This window comes from Lissotriton helveticus, chromosome 6 (genome assembly GCF_964261635.1).
Source record: "Lissotriton helveticus chromosome 6, aLisHel1.1, whole genome shotgun sequence".
NCBI classification, from domain to species: Eukaryota; Metazoa; Chordata; class Amphibia; order Caudata; family Salamandridae; genus Lissotriton; species Lissotriton helveticus.
Genome location: NC_136067.1, coordinates 2,112,141,119 through 2,112,156,006, shown reverse-complemented (window position 1 = coordinate 2,112,156,006; position 14,888 = coordinate 2,112,141,119). Strand labels below are relative to the sequence as shown.

The following is a 14,888-nucleotide window of genomic DNA, read 5'->3' as shown; positions in this document are numbered from 1 at the left end:
AAAGCCCGGGATCCCCCACTGAATCATGGCTGCTAACCGAGGACCCAGCCTAAGCACTGTCCATGATTTGAACCGCAAAACAATACACAAAAAATGCTGAAAAAGAATTCAAACAAATACACAAATGATGACTAATTTTATTTAATTCGCAAACACATTTCAATAAAAATAAAATCAAAATTGTAGTTTTAATATGAAGGCTGGAGCTTTTCTAGATTCCGTTGAGGCCACTCATCATCCATGCTATATTCTGTCTGAGGCACCTTGGCTGCTCCCACATCAATCTGAGGATACTAATGACATTTTTAGTCTCCACTTTCAAATTCTTTTCCCATTTACAGTACATTTTAAAATGTTAAATTGTACATTAAGCTGCTTTGTTTATACACACTATTAATCTGTTAATATTATAAAATGTTCTAAGTAGTCGTGGACCCCCTGAGGAGGCTTTGTGGACCCCTAGGGGGCCCTGCCCACAGGTTGGGAACCCCTGGTCTACAGCATTACCACTGCTCTACCCCAATCGATTTGAGTTGGAAGTGAGGCGACCTTACGTTATTTTTAATTTTAATTTTGTCAGCACAGGTACTCCCTGGAGCACGTGACTGACCCACATGATGGCAGGAAGCGCCAAGAAGATCCTCTTCACCCATTTCCAGGAGCTAGAGCAGGAGGAGCTGGATGACCTATGCTCTCTGCTGGAGACACGCCTACCTGCAGATGGAAGGTCAGAGGTCCCCAAAGGGCGCTCAAGGAAGGCTGTATACGTGGCTCTTGCCTGCCGTTTGATTGACAGCTATGGTGAAGCGCAGGCCTTGGCGGTGGCGGCGGAATTACTCGGTCGGGTCAGCAGTCTGGACCGCGCAGAAGCACTCTTACGAGCAACGCAGACATGTGAGTGAATGCCTGCAACCCAGGCATCTGAGCGCGTGCCTGCAACACAGACATGTGAGTGAATGCCTGCAACCCAGGCATGTGAGCGAGTGCCTGCAACGCAGGCATGTGAGTGAATGCCTGTAATGCAGACATGTGCATCAGTGCCTGCAACACAGGCATGTGAATGAATGCCTGCAACACAGGCATGTGAGTGAAGGCCTGCAACACAGGCCTGTAAGTGAGTGCCTACCTCATTCCTATGCCATTCCTTTCACAAGTGTTTCCGTGGGCTGAAGTGCAGAGGCCTGTGTCCAATGCATGAGTAGGCGTGTTTTGCTCTTTGAAATTCAGGAGTAAGTCACCAGTAAACCACATCCACTCAAATACCTCTTTAGAGTATGAGGTGAGTGAGGCTCTGGTGTCTTGTTCTCCTCTAGTATGAGGAGAACAAGACACCATCTCCATAGTGAGGTGAATAAACCACCATCTCCAGAGTATGAGGTGAATGAGGCATCTTTAAAGTTTGAGGAGACTGAGGCTCTGTCTCCAGAGTATGAGAAGAGTGAGGCACCATCTCTGGAGCATGAGGGGAGTGAGTCACCATCTCCAGAGCATGAGGAGAGTTTGCAACCATCTCAAGAGTAGGGGGGGGGGGGTGATACACCATCTCCCAATTGTGAGGTGTTGTATTTAGAATATGAGGTGAGTGAGGCTCTGTGTCCAGTGTATGAGGAGAACAAGACACCATCTCCATAGTGAGGTGAATAAACCACCATCTCCGGAGTATGAGGAGAATGAGGCATCTTTAAAGTATGAGGGGACTGAGGCTCTGCTCCAGAGTATGAGAAGAGTGAGACACCATTTCCAGGAGTATGAGGGGAGTGAGACACCATCTCCAGAGTATGAGGAGAATGAGGGACCATCTCCAGAGCATCAGTTGAGTGAGGCACTATCTCCAAGAGTATGAGTTGAGTGAGACCCCGTCTCCAGACTATGAGGAGAGCAAAACTCTGTCTCCAGATTATGAGGAGAGCAAGACAACATCTCCAGGAGTATGAGAGGAGTGAGACTCTGTCTCCAGAGTATGAGGAGAGCGAGACTCTGTCTCCAGAGTATTAAGAGAGTGAGACACCATCTCCAAAGCATAAGGAAAGTGAGCCCACCTCTAGAGTATAGGGGAGTGAGACACCATCTCCAGACTATGAAGAGAATGAGGCATCATATCCTCGGATATGAGGAGAGTCAGGCTCTGTGTCTAGAGTATGAGAAGAACAAGACACCATCTCCAGAGTGTGAGGGGAATGAGGCACCATCTACTCAGTATGAGGAGAGTGAGGCTCTCTCCAGAGTATGAGTGAAGTGAGTAGAGTGAGGCATCGCTTTTAGAGTATGAGGGGAGTAAGGCTCTGTCTTCACAGTATGAGAGTGAGTCACCATCTCCTGAGTATGATGGGAGTGAGACACCATCTGTGGAGTTTTAGGAGAGTGAGACAACATCTCCACAGTATGAGGGGAGTGAGTGACCATCTCCAGAGTATCTGTTGAGTGAGGAACCAACCACAGAGTATGAGGAGAATTAGACACCATCTCCAGAGTATGAAGAGAGTGAAATGGCATCTCCGCTGTATGAGGTGAGTGTACCACCATCTCCAGAGTATGAGTTGAGCGAGGCACCATTTCCAGAGTATGAGGTGACTGAGACACCATTTCCAGAGTATAAGAAGAGTGAGACAGTATCTCCAGAGTATAAGGACAGTGATGCTCTGTTTCCAGAGTAAAAGGAGAGTGAGAAACCAGCTCCAGAGTATGAGGCGAGTGAGACATCGTCTTTAGAGTAGAGGAGAGTAAGGTCATTCTCCAAGGTTTGAGAAGAGTGAGAAACCAACTCCGGAGTCTGAAGGCTGTGAGACAGTTTTTCCAGAGTATGAGGGGAGTGAGTCACCATCTCCAGAGCATGAGGAGAGTGAGGCACAATCTCCAGAGTATGAGTAGAGTGAAGCACCATCTTAGCATATGAGGGGAGTGAGACACCATCTCCAGAGTATGAATAGAGTGAGACTCTGTCGCCACTGACACAACCTCTCACTCAGCCATACAACCACTCACTCACCCACAGAACCACTTACATATCAATTCACACATCAATATAGCTGCTCACACATACTCGCCCTTGCGTACAACCACTCACACATTCAGTTTTAAATACAGTTACTCACACTCACCCACTTACCTATACATACACTAAAGCAGCTACTCACTCACCAATACAAACACTCACACAGCCACTCAGTCACCCATACATCCATTTGTACACCCATTCAAGCAGCTATGCAGCAACTCACACACCCATACATCCACTCTGATATCTACTCAAAAATAAATACAACATAGTCACCTAGCCACTCAGATCACATACGTTAGAAATTGTATGACTAGATACTGGCATAGAAAGAATAGTAATTTAACTTATGCTGTAGCTTAGTAAACATTTTAAAGTCTCAGAAACATTTATGTAACACTTATAGTCACAGGATGCAAATGGACACTGTGCATAGGTGTTCGGGTTACGCAGCCCCCACGAGGGATACTGGCCTCAAACTCGGTGAGAGAGCAGATCAACCTCAGGGACCTTCAGAAACCCACCTCCTGTGTTGCTGAAATCTTCGGAGTCCGCAGGAGCTCAGGAGCAGCAGACTGGTCAGTTGCGGTTAGGTGCCTGCTAGGGCATGGGAGTGAATCCTTCACTCCAAGGGAGATTCTTCTGTTGTCTTTAGTGCACCACAGGTCCTGCACGGAGCCTGTATGGAGCAAAGGCACAAACTAAGCTTCGGACGGAAAGGGGGACAAAGTCGAGCCCAGTCGAATACAGAAAAGTTCAGTGTGTCTAGACGGTCGAAGGTCAGTGGTTTCTTCTTGTAGAATCTTGTCCACATGAAATCTAAAGTCTTACAGCCAGGTAAGCCCTTTTGTGCCCACTGGAGAGGGTTGGACAGATTCAGGGGACTCTCCTAGGGAAGGGGCAGGGCAGAGGGTTGGCTACTCCCATGTCCTTTGTCCAATTTTGCGCCATAGCAGGAGCCAATGGCTCCCAGAATTGGTTTGAGCTGGACTAATCACAGGGACACCAAATGTGCCCCTGGTGCAGATTTTCAGGCACTCTCCGAGTGCACCCACCGAGCCCCAGTACACTAAACCCTGTCTGGGAGGTGACCACACCTCCCTGTGACAGGATGCCTATTGGGCTGCCTTCCTCTGGTCGAGCTTGTCTCAGCAGCAGGAGGGCAGAAATGTGTTTCTGGTTGGCAGCATCCATTTTGTGCTGTCCAGGTCGAGAAGGCTGACACCAGATAGACCAGTGACCGCACAAAGCTCACTTCAGAAAGGTGGAATCATACCTCTCACACCAGTACTGGTGTGGAGGTATCATTCCAAGGAGTTTGACACCAAACACAACATGTTTTGTTTCAGCCGTTTTCGAGATAGCATTTACCGCGAGGTTATAATGCACCTCTACCTATATGTCTGGCTGAGTCACAGGCAACCCGATAGAATGGTCTCTGAAGGCTGCAGAGGGGCCCTGCTCATGCATGGGCACCCTCTCATGTAAAACCCAGCACCCTGCCTTCATGATTGTTAAGGCCTGCCATAGGGGTGACTGATAGGTTTTAAGTGTAGTGACATATTTAGTGAACCTATATCTTGAGTAAGTGGTGCAAGCACCATCTTACACAGGCTGCAGTAGCAGACTTAGAGTTACATTTTGCATGGCCTCTCATGGGTGGCATAATACATGCTTCAGCCCATGGGAGGCCTCTGGGGTATCTATGCCCTGGATACATGGGTACCATATACTAGGGACTGATAAGGGTACACCAGTATCCAATAAAGGGTGTACTAAAGCACATGTATGTCAATTTCAGGGAGAAAGCAGATAGACCGGGGTTTTGATTAGCAGGATCCCAGTCAGACTAGTCAAAAACAGTGAGACATCAAGCAAAAAGTGGGTGTAAGCATAAGAAACAGATCCTACTTTCCTCCAGGAGTGAGCCACCATTTCCAGATTATGAGTTGAGTGAGGTACCATCTCCAGAGTGTGACAAGCGTGAGACACCATCTCCACAATATGAGGGGAGTGGGCCCCATCTCCAGAGTATAAGGAGATTGAGGCATTGTCTTTAGAGTGCGAGAAGAGTGAGGCTTTCTCTGCAGAGTATGAGGGGATTGACTCTTTCTCTATAGAATGAGGAGAGTGAGACACTATTTCCTTAGTATGAAGAGAATGAGACACCATCTCCAAAGTATGAGGGGACTGAGGCACCATCTCCATAGTAGGAGGAGAGTGAATCCCTTTCTCCAGGGCATGAAGAGAGTGGGACACTATCCCCAGAGTATGAGGAGGGGGAGAATCTGTCTCCAGAGTACCAGGAGAGTGAGGCACCGTCTCCAGATAATGAGGCGAACGAGACACCATGTCTAGACTATGAGGAGAGTCAGCTACAACCCCCTGAGTGTGAGGAGAGTGAGACACCCTGTCCAGAGTATAAGGAGGTGAGCCACCACCATCACTGTATGAGAGGAGTGAGCCACCATGTCCATAGAATGAGGAGAATGAGACACCATCTCCAGGAAATGAAGAGTAAGCTACAATCTCCTGAGTGTGAGGAGAGTGAGACACCCTCTCCAGAGTATAAGGAGAGTGAGCCCCACCTTCACTGTATGAGAGGAGTGGGCCACCATCTCCAGAGTATAAGGAGAGTGAGCCCCACCTTCACTGTATGAGAGGAGTGGGCCACCATCTCCAGAGTATAAGGAGAGTGAGCCCCACCTTCACTGTATGAGAGGAGTGTTCCACCATCTCCAGAGTATAAGGAGAGTGAGCCCCACCTTCACTGTATGAGAGGAGTGGGCCACCATCTCCATAGAATGAGGAGAGTGAGCCCCACCTTCACTGTATGAGAGGAGTGGGCCACCATCTCCAGAGTATAAGGAGAGTGAGCCCCCACCTTCACTGTATGAGAGGAGTGGGCCACCATCTCCAGAGTATAAAGAGAGTGAGCCCCCACCTTCACTGTATGAGAGGAGTGGGCCACCATCTCCAGAGTATAAGGAGAGTGAGCCCCCACCTTCACTGTATGAGAGGAGTGGGCCACCATCTCCAGAGTATAAGGAGAGTGAGCCCCCACCTTCACTGTATGAGAGGAGTGGGCCACCATCTCCAGAGTATAAGGAGAGTGAGCCCCACCTTCACTGTATGAGAGGAGTGGGCCACCATCTCCAGAGTATAAGGAAAGTGAGCCCCACCTTCACTGTATGAGAGGAGTGGGCCACCATCTCCAGAGTATAAGGAGAGTGAGCCCCACCTTCACTGTATGAGAGGAGTGGGCCACCATCTCCAGAGTATAAGGAGAGTGAGCCCCCACCTTCACTGTATGAGAGGAGTGGGCCACCATCTCCAGAGTATAAGGAGAGTGAGCCCCACCTTCACTGTATGAGAGGAGTGGGCCACCATCTCCAGAGTATAAGGAAAGTGAGCCCCACCTTCACTGTATGAGAGGAGTGGGCCACCATCTCCAGAGTATAAGGAGAGTGAGCCCCACCTTCACTGTATGAGAGGAGTGGGCCACCATCTCCAGAGTATAAGGAGAGTGAGCCCCCACCTTCACTGTATGAGAGGAGTGGGCCACCATCTCCAGAGTATAAGGAGAGTGAGCCCCCACCTTCACTGTATGAGAGGAGTGGGACACCATCTCCAGAGTATAAGGAGAGTGAGCCCCACCTTCACTGTATGAGAGGAGTGGGCCACCATCTCCAGAGTATAAGGAGAGTGAGCCCCCACCTTCACTGTATGAGAGGAGTGGGCCACCATCTCCAGAGTATAAGGAGAGTGAGCCCCACCTTCACTGTATGAGAGGAGTGGGCCACCATCTCCAGAGTATAAGGAAAGTGAGCCCCACCTTCACTGTATGAGAGGAGTGGGCCACCATCTCCAGAGTATAAGGAGAGTGAGCCCCCACCTTCACTGTATGAGAGGAGTGGGCCACCATCTCCAGAGTATAAGGAAAGTGAGCCCCACCTTCACTGTATGAGAGGAGTGGGCCACCATCTCCAGAGTATAAGGAGAGTGAGCCCCACCTTCACTGTATGAGAGGAGTGGGCCACCATCTCCAGAGTATAAGGAGAGTGAGCCCCCACCTTCACTGTATGAGAGGAGTGGGCCACCATCTCCAGAGTATAAGGAGAGTGAGCCCCACCTTCACTGTATGAGAGGAGTGGGCCACCATCTCCAGAGTATAAGGAAAGTGAGCCCCACCTTCACTGTATGAGAGGAGTGGGCCACCATCTCCAGAGTATAAGGAGAGTGAGCCCCACCTTCACTGTATGAGAGGAGTGGGCCACCATCTCCAGAGTATAAGGAGAGTGAGCCCCCACCTTCACTGTATGAGAGGAGTGGGCCACCATCTCCAGAGTATAAGGAGAGTGAGCCCCCACCTTCACTGTATGAGAGGAGTGGGACACCATCTCCAGAGTATAAGGAGAGTGAGCCCCACCTTCACTGTATGAGAGGAGTGGGCCACCATCTCCAGAGTATAAGGAGAGTGAGCCCCCACCTTCACTGTATGAGAGGAGTGGGCCACCATCTCCAGAGTATAAGGAGAGTGAGCCCCACCTTCACTGTATGAGAGGAGTGGGCCACCATCTCCAGAGTATAAGGAAAGTGAGCCCCACCTTCACTGTATGAGAGGAGTGGGCCACCATCTCCAGAGTATAAGGAGAGTGAGCCCCCACCTTCACTGTATGAGAGGAGTGGGCCACCATCTCCAGAGTATAAGGAGAGTGAGCCCCACCTTCACTGTATGAGAGGAGTGGGCCACCATCTCCAGAGTATAAGGAGGTGAGCCCCACCTTCACTGTATGAGAGGAGTGGGCCACCATCTCCAGAGTATAAGGAGAGTGAGCCCCACCTTCACTGTATGAGAGGAGTGGGCCACCATCTCCAGAGTATAAGGAGGTGAGCCCCACCTTCACTGTATGAGAGGAGTGGGCCACCATCTCCAGAGTATAAGGAGAGTGAGCCCCACCTTCACTGTATGAGAGGAGTGGGCCACCATCTCCAGAGTATGAGTTGAGCGAGGCATCATCTTTATTTTATGAGGAGAGTGAGACACCATCTCCAGAGTATAAGGAGAGTGAGACACCATCTCCAGAATATGAGGAGAGTGAGGCATCATCTCGACGATATCAGGGGATTGATGTTCTGTCTTTTGATTATGAGAAGAATGAAGGATTATGAGGAGGGTAGCACTTTAGAATATGAGGGGAGTGAGACATTGTTTTCAGAGTGTGAGAGAAGTGAAGCATCGTCAGCAGAATCTGATCCTGGGTTAATGTTCCTCAAATGTAAAAGAGAACATCGATAATGACTGGTCAGTCTCACCCTTTAGTGTATTTCCTTACCAGCCTCTATATAATGATTAATGAGTTACCCTATTAAAGTAGTCATGATGTGCCTTACCATAGTTCATTGATGTCTTTCAGATTTGGATCAGAGAAAGCGTGAAAACGAGGAGAAGGGTATGTTGTGTTCACATGTCAAACTGTGTGCTCTTGTGTATAAATGACAGAAGTTACTTTTACCCAAATTCACAAAACAACAGTTTGGAACTACATATGTTCTTCAGGTGTTAGTGAAACCCCAGAGTGCTCTTGTTCTCAGTCGAGGTGCCCAAAGATCACACCTAGGTGTCGTACAGGATCTGTCAGGCACCACTAGCCACAGCAAGCCCCCTAGGCCACATCACACACGACAGAGCAGAAAAGAATGGAGAGGACTTGGAAGAGGGACATGGAAGCACAGGGAGAGGAATCGTCAAAAGTTAGACATCTCTAAAAGAAAACACAAAGAACAGCTTGCTGCTCAAAACCTATTTTGGACGAATTTGAAAAAGAAGCATTGGCCTGGTACTGCAATTTATGAAACTGGAGCAGTGTAGGTCACAGACATAGACATCGAGTGACACAGGAGATTATAAAGGCCACTTGGATATTACTGCACTATAGTGATGACCCGCGCAATTATGTAAATGACGAGATAGAAAGAGTACCTATCTGATTGTACTATGGAATGTCGAGGATAATAATTATAGGATATAGTAATGCTGTGGACAGAATGTTGAGGACCAAAATATCAAAAGGTAAGTGTATCTAGAGGAAGAATAGATTTAATATTCTTAGCTCCACATCTACGCACTCTGAAAATATATATATATATTCACAAAAAAAACAAAGGTTACAGGGACTTATGATTAGAAAATTGAATTTAAAAACCTTAGAAATTCACAAAGAAACCAAAGGTTACAGGAAAGTTACACTTAAGTTCAGATATTACATGCACAAAACCATAGAAATTCGTCAGTTAGAGTTATCTCAAGTAACTATAACTCATGCCCTAAGGTAACTATAACTTGTGTATCCGCCATGCACAGTTTTATCATTAATAATATTACACTAAATGTCGCAGTGATATTATCAATGAAGTCATAGAAGGTGTGAGGAGTTATGTAATCTGTGGTGGTTAGCAGTGCATGGCGAGGGCATGAGCTATAGTTACTTGAGGTAACTATAACTGCTGAACTTCTCTGGTTTTGTGCTTGGTAAATCTGAACCTAACTATGCTGTCCCTGTAACCTTTGCTTTTTTGATGAACTCCGAAGCTTCTCTTAATTCTATTCCCTAACTATAACGTCCCTGTAACCTTTGCTTTTTTCAACGAATTTCTAGTTTAAAAAAAAGTAAAGTAATATTTAATTACCATACCAATAGCCTACTCCCTGCATATAGCCAACCCCAGGCTGTGCACGGCCGAAGGGGTTTGGCCACAGGCCCTGGCTGATTTGTGGGTCTGTGAGTGGGTGTGTTGGTGGCTGTATGGGTCTGTGAGTGGTTGTATGGGTCTGTGAGTGAGTATGTGATTGATTGTGTGGGTCTGTGAGTGAGTGGGTTTTTACGTCTGTGATTGGATGTGCTTGTGAGTGTGTGGGTGTGCTTATTAGTGGCTTTATGGGTCTGTGAGTGGGTATGTGAGTGGGTGTGTGAGTGGGTGTGTTGGTGGCTGTATGGGTATGTGAGTGGTTGTGTGGGTCTGTGAGTGGGTATGTGAGTGGGTCTGTGAGTGGGTGTGTTGGTGGCTGTATGGGTCTGTGAGTGGGTCTGTGAGTGGGTGTGTTGGTGGCTGTATGGGTATGTGAGTGGTTGTGTGGGTCTGTGAGTGGGTGTGTTGGTGGCTGTATGGGTATGCGAGTGGTTGTATGGGTCTGTGAATGGGTATGTGATTGATTGTGTGGGTCTGTGAGTGAGTGGGTTTTTACGTCTGTGATTGGATGTGCTTGTGAGTGTGTGGGTGTGCTTATTAGTGGCTTTATGGGTGTGTGAGTGTCTGTGGAGGTCTGTGAGTGAATGTGTGAATGGCTGTGTGGGTGTGTGAGTAGGTATGTGAGTGGGTGTGTGAGTGTCTGTGGAGGTCTGTGAGTGAATGTGTGAATGGCTGTGTGGGTATGTGAGTAGGTATGTGAGTGGGTGTGTGAGTGTCTGTGGAGGTCTGTGAGTGAATGTGTGAATGGCTGTGTGGATATGTGAGTAGGTATGTGAGTGGGTGTGTGAGTGGGTGTTAGACCTGTCTGCTTCTGAGAGTCCCCTCACACTATGATTTATTTTGTTCCCCCGTGCCTCCTAAAATTTGTTGCTTTTTCTTTGTCTACCAGGACCTTTTTGTGTGTTGTCCCATGGGGCTAGATGCTCTTTGATGCCCAGCTGCTCACCAAGTTCCTGGCACCTATGTACAAGGCGCCTGACGGAACCGGTGGCATCACCAACTGGGGTTGTCAACCCTAAAATGGTGGACACCATTGTCCCCTATGAGAGTGACTCCCATTGGAGCCCCTCTGACCTCTGACCCTTTGAAGGTTTTGGCGCACTTTGTGTAACCTGCAAACCTGACAGGAATCCCCTCAGGAGTTACAAGTACACAAAATGGCTGCCTTAGGAAGCCCAGTACGGTGGCTCCTAATGACCAAAAAGATACCTTGAAAGGGCCATGTCATTGATATAGCCAGGGAAGGTTCTAGAACCTTCTGGCTCGTGCTGGCATCCTAGGGCACGGGCTATAAAAGGCCCAGTCCCTGGCGGCCATAAAAGGAGAATGATCAAAGAACACCAGAAGAAGAGGACTTGACCCCAGATTGACACCTGCCCTGTTAACCCCCTGAGGCAGCTGATAGCGCAGGCAGAAGAGCAGCAGAGGTTGCTGGCGTGGACCCTGACTGGCGTTCCAGTCAGAAGCGTGAGCAGTGACCTCTAGCCTTCAGCGCCTGGTCAGCGAGTGCCCAATTGCCCCTCAGAGACTTTGGCCATAGTTAGAGCCTCTCCGCCCCCCAGTGGTGAGATCGCAACTGCAACTCTTAAAAGTGCCACCTTCAACTTAAGTGCCTCCTGGCGGGCGTTCGGACGTCTCCGAACCCACCGCCGTCGACGCGCTGTTTGTGGATAGAAGGTGAGGTGCTGCGCTGGGGCGGGGAAAGGCTGGCCTTCATTTGGGCGAGATTACTGTCTCTGCCCTGCCCGAGTGACTTGGGAGCTGGTGTGTGGGCGGGAACCCCCCCCATGAGTGAGCTCGGAGGGAGGATCGCGGAGCCCCTGGAACCCCCCTTTGCCCTTGGGAGAAGTGCCATACTGACTGGAGCGCTTACCGGCGCCGCCGAAGTGAGGTGGGCTGTCTCTACCCCTGAAGTTGCCGCGTTGTTGTGGAACTGTGATGCGGTCTCATTTTGAACTGTGCGCGCAGGTGTTTTGGCCCCTCCGGCAGCCCGTTCGACGGTCCCAAGACTCGTGAACTGGAGCCGCCTTCGGAAACCCTGCCTGCGCTGACAGAAGCGCACAGACTCCTCCGGCAGCAGTAGCATTGAACCGGCTGGCCGCGGAGTGTAATTGCCGTAGTCATTTTATGCCTTTATCTTCCAGATATACGCGCAATGAGTTGTGAGTGCAACTAAGGGATTATCACACGTATCTTGTGCCAGAGAGCCCGAACCCGTGAACACTTCAAAAACTGTAAGAGCACGCATTCCGCATTGAATGACAAACGTAATGTGTTTACCCTGAAAGTGATTAATTGGTGGCAGCGATACCAGAATGACCCTGTGATATTTATGTGAAACGATCAGTATCTAACCTGCTAGGAAACTGTCCAGTCATTGCTGATATTTATTCCAGTCATTGCTGATATTTATTCCAGTCATTGCTGATATTTATTCCAGTCATTGCTGATATTTATTCTAATGTATTGAATCCTGATATTTATCCAGTATATTTATTTATTAGAGTCCAACTATTTATTCCTGAGAAACCAGTACACAGCTAATCAAACCCATGTAAGAAATGTGAATGTGATTACCTAAGTGAACTTCCTTCAAACCCAGAGAACTTTTACATAAACGAAACGTATTTTTCTATAACAGTGGTGTGGTGTCCTTCTTTTTGTGTGGTGTGCAGGGAGTTATTATTTGGTCATAGCCGGCTTAACACAACAGCCTTCTACCGCCTTGTCACTCAAGCCAAGCTACCCCCCTTTGTGCTGGGCTTGCCTATCGCAGGTCCAACATAAAATTGGTGCTCAGCGGGTGGGATTGCGAGCCATGCTTGTTTTGAACCACATAATAATTCAGTGTGCACCACAGGTACACACCCGGAGTTTTCTCCTAGCGGCCCTCAAATTCAACGTTTTGCTTTTTCCAAATTCTTTCCTGGAGGTGGGTGGAAGTGACCCTCAAAGTTCTTATCCTGGTCACCTACTTCGGGGTGGTGGTCCACACTTTTCACTGACAAGATGGAATTCGAAATGTCAGAGCTGGAGACCTATACTGTGGCCCAGCTCAAGGATTTCTGTCAGGAGAGGTGAGTGTTTGTCAGGCGAGGGGCCAAAAGAGAGGAGCTCCGTACTAGTCTGCGAGCATGGGTGGAAGCACACACGGAGGGAACGGTGGAAGAGGAGGAATCGGACAGAGGTACTGTCATTGATAGGACTGCGGAATGTCCCCCAGGGGTGGGTGAGATGTCAATCAGCCCCAAGGCAACCTCGCGGGAGGGCAGCAGTGTGTCATCGAGAGGGTTGTCAGAAACCGACTTAGCTGACAGGAGAGAGGAAAGACTGTTAAGGTGGGAAATAGCAAAAATGGAGTTGGAAGAACGGAGGGAGGGGAGGAGGTTGGAACATGAGTCCAAGCTGGAGATGGAAAGGAAAAGGATGGAACATGAGTTCAAGCTACGAGAACTCGAGTTCCAGGCCTCTAACATCACTCCGAAGGGTGTCGAGTCAAAGGAATTTGCCAGGGAGCCCAGGCCCCATTTACCCAAGGACGTAGTCGCCAGTTATACCGCTGGAGATGACATAGCCAAGTGGCTGGCAGCCTATGAGGTCTCCTTAAGAGCCCATGGGATCCATGAGAAGCATTGGGGTGGTGGATTATACCGGTACATGCCTCCGACAGGTAGGGATGCCCTATTGGCCCTAGACCGGGAGGAACAGGTTAATTACCCCGCCATGAAGGTGGCGCTCATCAGGAAGTTTGGGTTGACCCCCGAGAAATACCGGCAAAGGTTTAGGGGCAGCCACAAGCTGAGCTCACAAAATTGGGTTGACTTCCTGGATTTTGCCAAGAAAGCCCTGGAAGGGTGGGTCCAAGGTAGTGAGGTGGAGGACTATCAAGGGTTGTATGACTTAATCCTCAAGGAGCATCTACTCGAGAAATGTCTTCCCGAGCTGAGGCAACACCTGGTAGACAGCAAACTTACTTGCCCCCGTAAGCTTGCTGAGGAGGCGGACATTTGGGCGAGTACCCGAGTGTCCACGAAGGGGACTGGAGGAGATTCTCAGAAGTCCGGACAGGGCGCTCCCCAGAGGAAAGAGGGGGGAGATAATAAGAAAGAGTTCTCCAAAGGTCCCCAAAATAACTTTAAGGGGAAAAACACCTTTTCCAACTCTAAGGCTAACCCGCAGAAGAACCCTAACCCTGGCCAGAGTCAGCAGCCAAGGGTTGTCCATTGCTTTGAGTGCGGTGGTATTGGACATTACAAAGGAGACCCGAAATGCCCAAAGATCCCACCCCCTCCCACTGGAGGAAAGGCCCCGGGAGTCGCTAGTGTAGCGCTCGGGGAGGAGATGTCCTTAAGTAAGGGAAGGGAGTGGGCGGGAGTCACCTTAGTGTCCCTGGGTGATCGGGAGATGGTTCCAAAGATCCAGGTGCCCGCGAATACTACCAAGTATGGGCAGTGGATCACCATCAATGGCCATAGAGGGGAAGCTCTGAGAGATACAGGAGCCAGTATGACTATGGTATGACTATGGTAAGGAGTCATCTGGTGTCCTCGGAGCAGGTGATGCCAGGCGTACTTCATCCAGCCGCAATGGCCGACGGCAGAATGGGTCACTATCCTGTGGCCGAGGTTCCCTTTGAGTGCAATACATACAGAGCTTGGATTGGGCTATATAACCGACATTTTAAAACTAGCCCCAGTTATTGGATGGCTGAAAATTTGGCTTAACCAGGAGCTTACATTAAATCATATCATCTTAAAAGATTGTTTAGCCCTGGATAGAGCCCAAAACATTCCGTGGGTAAAATATGTTCATATGCAGGTAATTTTAGCCGGCCGGCCTGAACTTTTCTCATCTCCACATCTGATAAAGCAGGAAGATTTAAAAATAGTAAAAAATTCCCTGACAAATTTATATGTTATGGAGAGGGAAGCCACAGAGCTAAATAAACCCATGGTTAGGAAACATTGTATGTTGACATCTGTCCCAGGAATGGAACCATATCTTTTCCTGGTAACTAAACCATACCACCGTTTCCTTCTAACGAGATTTCGTTTTGATTTGATTCACTTCATTCTGGGCAATTTTAAAATATGGAATAGACCCGATAATGCTGAACCATGTGATTGTGATCACTTTTCCACCC

At 48.8% G+C, this 14,888-nt stretch overlaps 1 protein-coding gene across 1 annotated transcript in view; it reads left to right on the top strand.

Annotated features, from left to right (window-relative positions):
* Positions 1-14,888, top strand: part of LOC144762081 (NACHT, LRR and PYD domains-containing protein 12-like) — a 78,211-nt gene that overhangs the window by 21,781 nt on the left and 41,542 nt on the right. The window contains exons 2-3 of the mRNA XM_078647212.1: positions 581-894; positions 8,413-8,448. Of these exons, the coding sequence (XP_078503338.1) occupies positions 615-894; positions 8,413-8,448 (316 nt within the window). The 5' untranslated portion in view covers positions 581-614. The remainder of the gene's footprint in view (positions 1-580; positions 895-8,412; positions 8,449-14,888) is intronic.